Raw genomic sequence first — 9,430 nt, 5'->3', positions numbered from 1 at the left:
CAACAGATAACAACACCCAGATCTGAATTGTAATATTTCATCGTGTAATTTTCATATAAATTGTGGGAAGTGAAATATATAATAGGTATTAAAACAAATATTTATTTAATTCATATAAGAATATCGAATTATTTACAATGAAATTATAGTAAATTAATAAGTTTGACACGTAATTTCATTGTTATAACATTGATACACGTAGTTACATACACTACATAGAAAACTTGCATCTGTTATCAGACTGAAAAGATATGTTTTTCATAAAGGCTATACTTAAGAAATAACTGATATTAGTGTGGGACGGCGATATTGCTCGGCATGAGTGTGTAGCGAGAGGCAGGACTGGAGTCGTGCGAGGCTCACACAACTGGAATGTTTGTGCACCGCGCCGCACAATATCGCCGCGCCTCCGACTTACTCACTCTTACAATTAATACACGACAAATACAAATATAAAGTATACAACAAATGGATCTACAGAATACAAAATTAAATGTATCATCAACCCAGCACCGTTACGTCTAATTACAATAGTTACACAGAGATGCTATTTATTGCTATGCGTCGCAACTGAAGATTACATTCAAGTCTTATAAGAATAATAGTACTTTTACTAATATGGCAAAGTTTTCAATGTAGCATTTGATATTAAAGGCCTAATTCCATTATCATATTAATCAATCAAGCTAGCTGAATTCAATACACTCATACAAACAATCTAAAGACTAGGTGGGCTTACAAAATTTTGAAATATTTAGAATTTTATATAATATGAACGATGATTTGATGATTGATAACTAACATTAATGAAGTAATACTAATATCATAACAGTAGTTATCGAAAATAGATTTTATAGTTTGTTGGCACCGATGCAGTCTGCGTATAGGGCAGACAATAACAATGTTTGTAAGGCACTTAGAGGCAAAATTTAGAGCTCCAATTACTCCCTAAAATTAGCTAGCTAGCTGCACCCATACACTTGAATATTGCTTAGGTAGTCACATTGTTCACTTACAACCCAACTATAATAAGTAAACATAATAGTTGCCAACATTATTACCTACTTCATGATTAACTATTAAAACTTAACGTCTATTCATAATCTCGAAAATTCACAAGGACGGTGTAAGTTGACAAACAACGTTCTACAAGTACATAAGTAGTTTATTTTCCGTCAAATCACTATTACATCAATAATTCGACAATAGAAAATTGTAAAAATATCTCAACATTATCTAAATTATTACAACAATAAATAATTTTTATCAAGGCACAATAAGGCACTGTTACATCAAGATGTTATCACAATCTTAATTTTAAAATATATCATAAAATATTGTTTGTTTGTCGATTTATAGAATACGATTTCCGATAGTCTCTGTGCAAAGAATATGGAAACTAAGTTCACGAATGATTGCGTTGCAACGCAACTACTTTCTGCTACGAAAGCAGGCTTGCAGCCACTCGCACCGCTAGCGACCTGACTAGCCATTCGTGATATCTTGCTACTGATTCGCGATACTTGGCTCCGGTCTCGTAGCTCATCTCTTACTTGAACTGCTTGAAACATAGAAACGATTCTACTGCTCACGTTGAAGATAAAGAGAGTTACTGTTTGCTTACATTACTTAGCATTATGTGCTAACCGCGGATGAAAGGCACTAATTTACAATACTTTATTACCAAGTCAAGAATTGCGATGAGTATGTGTTGTAAAGTCAGACATACAATTCCACACATGTACCACCACAACGAAGTAGAAACACTTATGATACTCACACGATTTTGTATTCCTATCTCATTCGAATAAATGCAGAGACAGAGATAAAACCAATTCTGCATAAAAGCGAGCAGATATAGTAGGGAACCGTGAGACCGATGCGGAGAAATCTTTCCAACTTACATTTGAACTGAAATATAACGTTACTGGCTAAAAATAACACGTGCTACACCCAAATGCATTAGTCCGCATCGGTCTAACTGTTCTGTTGGAAGCCATCGAACTGGTACTGAAAGTATCTACCTATCCTAAATCATAAGCACACAAAATCCCACATCAGTCATTACACATGTTATGCTATAATTGTCATTTTCAAGTGAAATGTACACCATGGTCGTTACCGTTGTCACCGACACTGTATAGCGGTCGACGTCATGCAAGCGGTAAGTACGCTACGTTACATATAATACCTAATTTGAAAGTTTGTAAGCATGGAGCGCCTACAGCCACGTCAGCACGTTGTCGGGCTTGCTCGGCGTCGAGTTTATCAGCGATTGCACGTCGTCCAGGAGTATGTCGTTTGTGAACTCGTTCAACTGAAACGAAAATATTTAACAAATTATAACAAACATAAATTCAGCATTATCGTTTCGTAGACTCCCCTACACTGATCTTTGTGAGGATAATATCACTTAACGATGTTGTTTTTGTTTTCAACATTTAATGACACGACAATGACTCACGCAAGTCACCGATTTTATTTTTTAATCAATTAGTGGAATAAAGACGAAAACATTGTTGCTAAGAATAAATCTCATTTCGTTATAATAAACTCTTTATAAACTGATGTAGTACTTGCTGTATGTAGGTACATATTTGTTTTAAAAAGTAAAGACAGACGGTGAACAAAGAATAACTTCTCCATTAACACGCGTAGCAGTGCATTACGTTGACTACGCCGACTACGCCTACTACGCTGACTACGCCTACTACGCTCACTACAGTACTACGCTGACTACGCCTACTACGCTGACTACGCTAACTACGCCGACTACGCCGTAGACAAGACTACGATTTATTGAAAGTCTACGAAAATAAAACTTGAATTACTTGTAAAGAAGGTACCAGGTCGTCAGTAGAGTCGAGGTTATCGGCTAGCGTGATGTCGGTGGAGTCGATGTTGGCGCCGGCCTCGCTGGTGCAGTCCATGCGGTCGTCCATGCCTGCTAAGAAGCCCTCGGGCGTGTGCGGCATGGAGTAGGAGTGCGGGACGGCCATGCCCAGCCCGCTGTCGGCGGACTCCTGTCGCTGGTGGTCAGACAGCCCCGACAGGAACGGGTCCAGGGGCAGGTCTGTGCTGGCCACGCCCGTGCTGTTCGCCAGTGACGAAACAATCGATGATGACTGCCGCGCCATTATTAGCTCTTGCTGTAATACAAAACATTATCATTATAATTTTAGCTTGAGACGATGTTTGTTGGTGAAAATAACCTATAAATCTATTAACCAAATAGGATTATAGCTACAAAAGCTATGCGACCTATGTTACTTTTCAGATACTGTTGAATTGAACCCATATTGAAATCGAGGTAAATTGTATTTACTATACAAACACAAAAATCTATTTCTAGATATAAGTAGTATTCCTATACATGTATTCAATCATATCTATACCTAGATAATATAATTAGACAACAAATGAAATGAATACCGTCATCCAATCAATCAGTATTTTTGACGAGCAAGGTTATGTGTAATCTAACACTAACGAAAAGGCATATCGTTTATTACAAGTTTTGCAGAAGATAGTAAACAAAGATACAACGTTTTGATAAGAACTCTTTATCGGAGACTCAGCGTGGTTCTCACCTTGGTCAGGGGCCGTACCATGACGTGTTCTGCTAACACTCAGTGTACGAGTGAGATAGAATTATAAACGATACATGCAATCACTTCGTTTTCTTTAACTACACATGTCTCCGGATATTTTTTTTTATATCTCCTTAGAATTGGAACCCTCCTCTCGTTGTTATCTCTTACTTACAAGACATGATAACAGCCAATTATCAAGATCATTGAATATGAAGTTATTAAAATCTTGCAAATTACTCGGACTTTGTATTGAGAAAACAAGATTTTTTGAAACGTGGTAAAGGTCAGACATATCTAGCAGTTCCGCATAAACCCGGAAGTCTAGTATTCAGGAAATGAAATCAGCTGTCGTATGCTAATGAACTCATTACAATATGCCGCACAAAAAAGACAAACAAGTTGTCTCCTTCCACACATATATTACTTACATCTATGGATGTCATCAGGGTAAATGCCAGAGAGACGTTTTTGCGGGATACTTGTCCCGATTTTGAATAGACTTATATTGGGGAAGATGGAGGGGTTAGTAGTAATTGTTTGTAGTATTACCTGGAGTCTGATCTCCTGCTGGCGCTGCTTGAGGCGCTCTCTCTCGAGCTGCAGCGACTGCAGCCGCAGCTTCTGCTGGCACGCCTGCAGCGACGCGTTGGCCCAGCCGCCATCCGGCACCGCGCCGCCCGCCGCCGGCGTGCGCTGCAAGTGTTGTGCTGGAAACAGACACGAACCCATCAGCACCCGCAAGCGCAAGCTTCAACACATCCGAGTCAAGCATGTTTAATTGATCTTACAAGGTACTTATGCGTTGCTGACATTCACTGTACATGTTGTATACTTACGTATCCTTGGATCGAACCAGGATGTGGTGCGAGCTGCATGATTTATAAAGTAGATTTCTCCTTCCGCCGTCGCGGCCTGCTCCCAACCCTCCGGCAGGGGCCCTAGTGGATCCGTCGTTGTGTTACTACTTGTACTCTTCGCTGCTGAAATCAATCAAACGTACGTAATCAGTACCTTTGAAACGTTACACTTGTCATTTGTAGGAAAACAACTAATGATTCTCTCAACAGCGACTAGTTGCAAGCCAGCACATTACGAACTAAGACGTACGCACACGTGATTGAGAATCAGGTGGGCAACGGGAAGGTCGGCGTGAGCTCGTTCCAAGAAACGACGGCGCCAGACGAGTGCGACCTGCCCAGCGCTTGGCACTCGTTTCCAAAAATGAATCACTGCGCACGCGCGCTGCCGCGGTGCCGCGGACGCGCTCACATCTCGCACTCACGCTTTGTGTACGCGCAGCGCAACAAACAAGCGATCATTCATAAACAATTCACAGATACTCGCTGGCTAATTGAACGCCAATATCATCGCTATTAATGTTGCTCAATTCCTTGTATGATATTACATCTGCCTATAATTATCATCACTTTTCCTACAAGATTTAGAAAAAAATAATAATAAGTGAGTGGTGAATAGATCCTATCTATATAGAACGTGGTTTTAGAAATAAGTAGTTATCCATCGCCAGGTTAAATGACACAATGGATTTAACGTTAATTAGGTATTAGTTCTAGGATTTAATTTGTATTAGGTACTCATTAGTCTTATTTTATAATTAAACCATTTACTTAGGTATTCTGTGTAGGTAGGTGTATGCAAGCCCGGACTATTTCTTTTGACTGCCCAGAAAAAGAATGCACAGTAGGTATCTCAGTTGCAATCTAGATAGATAATTTCTTTATTAAGTATGTTGCCTTTGTGCGGTCCGTGTAATTACACATTATTTACAATGATCATTACTCAACAGTCGACACAGCACAGCGCGGCTCGGCGACTAACCGCGATATTACGTTAGCATTACGTTATGACCGCCTCCACCGCTTGTACTTTTACCCGCCGCTAGATTAAACTACGAAACAGGGTGAATAATTATTACTGCTCGAACACTTTATTGTTTATACACAGACCAGAATAAATGCGGTCAACAATGTTAGATTACTGTTGACAAAGCTAATAAATACTATCAAGACTTTGATAGATGATTCCTAAATAACTTCTCGTGACAAGAGATGCGTTATACGAAAGATATTCAGTGGTGCGAGTTGTGGTATGTTATCGCGACGTAAGATTAAGCAGGAACGCACTGTGGAAACACTATTATTTGTATTGTCACCTGATCTACATAGGTGTTTGTAGTGGTGATGATAAAGCTAGGTGTAATAGTGACAGTTGCCGCGACGTGCGGCGCTCATCCCACCGGGGCGGCGCTCACAGACCTCTGGACGTGATCGCATGAAGTGAATAGATCACGTACTTATTCAACTATCATAACTTCAAAAACTAACTCATTGAGGTAAGCACGTGCATCCAAAGATACACGACAATCGGCGACTTTATTTTGATGACACAAAGAAGAAGTTATATTAATTAAATCATGCATGTACGAAAACAATTTTACATCTCGTGTCTTTTTGTTGATTTCACCTATAGTTCAAATCATATGGCAATCAATTGTCGTGGGTACATATGATGATACAAAGAAGCACGTAGTTTAGTTAATTGTGGTGTAGTAGTTCGCGTGTAGTAAGGCGGATGTGTCGCAAGGCGCTGAAAGGCGCGGGCGCCATGGCCGCGGCTGTGCGCGGGCGCCGGGACACCGATGTATTTTCCGAACACCTTTCAACGCTCGTCTCGCATCGACCGACGGAAACAACGCGTTAATTCCCGTCATAAAATCAGTTTTAGAATTCGGGTTATTTACTTGTTTTTATTTTAGTTCCATGATAATTTTAAACATGGCCACTGTGGCCAATTAGATCACGTGAAAACTGAGGCCAGAGAATAAAACAATGAACTATCGTTAAACTGTTGATATTGATGATTATAATTTGCGATAAAACAATCATACGATAAAACACTTTATTAGAAAGGAGTACCTCTTATCGTTTTGTTTGTTACTCATTTCTAAGAATATTATTTCAGCATGAATATGTAAGGATTGTCAAATTCTAGACCTATGTTTTACTATTTACTTATTAATAAAAATGCTGCATTGTACAGCAGCAGGATTTAACACAGCGATAAGGAAGGTACGCCTTACTGATTTACTTTCACCGCCCTTTTCCTCAAATGTATCATAATAAAGGGTCAAATAAGACAAAAGATTATTAAATCCACACCAGTCTCAGATTTACGCCACTACGCTTCAACCACTATTATTATCCTTAAACATATCAGTATTTTGTTAAAATGTTTTATATTATGGAAATACCATGGACGTCACTGAGAGCCATGGCGTTGATATGGGTACGAACGTGAGTTTAATTGCATTGAGGCAATTCAAGTACGTACCTATAATTCATGAGATAAAGTATTATTTATTAATTAAACAGTTGGTTTGAGTTTATATATTATTTACAGGAAATTTAGCTGAAACAATCGTTGTTTTCCTCATGAATGGATTTTTTCTGGTCTCACAATTCCAGGTAGGACATGGTTATTTACCGTCCGTAAATAACAAAGGGGTCATTAGAAATTATCAATGCATATGGTGATTTAGTTATTATTATTGAGTGAACTTTGTGTTAGTTTAACTACGTAATTACTTCGTATATTTATAATCTATACTTTTATGTAAACTCATGGTAAATCTCTGTAAACAAAGAGACTTCTATTCTATGGTGGTGGCTTTTTCTTATAATTTATTATGAGACGGTACTTATTTTTTATAAAAAATATTCCACAATCACTATACAGTATTGTGATGTTTACCTACATAAAGTGCGTTTTATTTTCATTCATGCATTGTCTGTGTATACCTATGGTACGTGCGTTATTGTACATAATTAATCGTAATTTTCCAGATTTATTTTTCTACAGCTGATTACTTACGTGCACTGTTTTAATATGGGTGTAGTTAGTTTAGGAATGAATAGATATGAACCTGGTGCGGGTGTGCTAGGTATGTTCTGCGGCGAGGCGGCCTGCGTAAGCAGCGCGTCTGTGCTCTGATGCTGCACGCTGCCGGCCACCGACTGCGCCGCCAACGTCTTGCGCGGGTCGTCCCATGTCGTCGTCTTCGTTATGTGACTGAAAACAAACACCAACCCAGTTAGCTTCTCACACCCAAACAACCAATACAAAATTATCTGAGAACTTCAAAATTGAATTAAAAGAGACAATAAATGTAATAGAAACGTATTTTCCGAACAAAGACATTACTTGTGAATAGTAAAGCATTCATTATAAACCCGTTAGCAACATCGGCATCGTGTGAGCCAAATCTTCCCACTTAGCGGTCGATGTGACCAATTTGTAGACAAAACCGGACACGGAGTGTGCGAGTGCGACCCAGTGAATAGCCACCGCCATGATGAATGACTCTTTTACTTTCTTTACACTGAAAGTAGGCACTATCACATTCGTGGTTGCGTCGACGATTATATTTTGGCGGTTACATTTCGGCGAGTGCCTCCATACAATGATTTTCTATTTATTTTGCTATCACTGGGCAGCTGTGCAGTATTTTAGTGTTTAAAATCTTATTTTGCCATTACATAAAGTTAGTGCATTGGAAAGCGGATGGGGGCATTACCTCGGCAAATCGATTTGCACGGAACGGTAATGAACTTGGGCGCGCTATCAGCTGTTAGCGATGTCACGCCAAGCAATGTTCGCACCTGTACGTGGCACGGCGCAGGCGCACCTGCACTGCTACTTATCAACTGCGTTTAATTCCTCATTAGGTACTTCCAAACTATGTGTAACCTTTAGGGCGTCAGCTGGACACCGGACTGGGACCAATCGTTCTCTCATGAATAAAGTACATTCAATACAATGTAATTATTTTTGTAGAAGTAGAATTAAGGAAGAAATACAACGCAAATGTAACACCACGTTACGCGAAAGAATGTTCAGTGATGTTTTGTCCTCTTTTGAATCCCATAGAAAAGGCGATAACACAGTTCCTTCCTGTTACGCCGATAGCAGGAAGGAACTGGAATGAGTAAATATAGAAAAACATCGATTGATAGTAAATGGGTAGGTATGTGTCTCTATAGGATATGCCATATACATACTATAGTGCGTGGTATATGGTGTGTATGGTGGTTCTATAGGTCCATGTGATAGTCCTTGTGTTATTGAAAGGCTGCAATAATTATTGTCACAGTTTACCAGTCAAGCGATTACGTAAGTCATGGTTTATTTTACTTCAATGGGTAATACTTCATTATACGAGTTCCTATGCCTAGTTAATTGCATATAGTCGAAGCCATTGTTTTCGTTCGCCTCGTGTAAGAGTATTTTGTTTTAGATATAAATACTAACATTTTATAGGTATATTTTAAGAGAAAGTAATAAAGATCTTTACTTGTAGTTTTTTTACATTGATCTCAAGAACCTGATGAACAAGTAAATTTTGGAAATCTATATATATAACCATCTAAACAGGTGGACCACGTGGTCGTGATGCAGTTATGTTTTAGGTAGGTAGGTATCTTGTTTAAACGTTGGACTTTCCAAAAGTTAGTCCGTAGAAGGAAAACTTGACACAGTACTTAAAGATACCAATCTTATGAAGGCTCAAGTTCTAGACTATACTTATCTACTACCTATGAATGTATTTTAACAATTACTCTTGAGACTGGATATAGGTAGTATGATGAATTACCTACTAATTTCTGTACATGCCTATACTTTACTACTTAAATATAACTTCATCACTTATGTTTCATCACGAGGTAGGCTGGAAGGAAAGTCAAAATATCATAGTAGAAGATTGACTCAGGCATTTCATAAATGGGCACTGAAAATCGAAAACCGCAAATCTGAAACCA

General features: G+C 38.8%; 1 protein-coding gene across 5 annotated transcripts in view; it reads right to left on the bottom strand.

Moving 5' to 3' along the window:
- Positions 1-82: 82 nt before the first annotated feature.
- LOC110378927 (transcriptional coactivator YAP1) overlaps positions 83-9,430 on the bottom strand; it is a 32,882-nt gene continuing 23,534 nt past the window's right edge. Inside the window, exons 2-6 of one of the 5 annotated variants that reach the window (XM_021338377.3) lie at positions 7,537-7,682; positions 4,430-4,570; positions 4,143-4,300; positions 2,832-3,149; positions 83-2,317 (exon numbers count right to left, since the gene is read on the bottom strand). In XM_021338377.3, the coding sequence (XP_021194052.1) occupies positions 2,222-2,317; positions 2,832-3,149; positions 4,143-4,300; positions 4,430-4,570; positions 7,537-7,682 (859 nt within the window). In that variant the 3' untranslated portion in view covers positions 83-2,221. Of the gene's footprint in view, positions 2,318-2,831; positions 3,150-4,142; positions 4,301-4,429; positions 4,574-7,536; positions 7,683-9,430 lie in introns of all 5 variants that reach the window. The other 4 variants (XM_021338376.3, XM_021338378.3, XM_021338379.3 and 1 more) reach the window with 4 other exon arrangements.

Source organism: Helicoverpa armigera, chromosome 3 (assembly GCF_030705265.1).
Source record: "Helicoverpa armigera isolate CAAS_96S chromosome 3, ASM3070526v1, whole genome shotgun sequence".
In the NCBI taxonomy this organism is placed as follows: domain Eukaryota; kingdom Metazoa; phylum Arthropoda; class Insecta; order Lepidoptera; family Noctuidae; genus Helicoverpa; species Helicoverpa armigera.
Note: the sequence above shows the minus strand (reverse complement) of the source record. Positions and strands in the feature narration are given on the sequence as shown.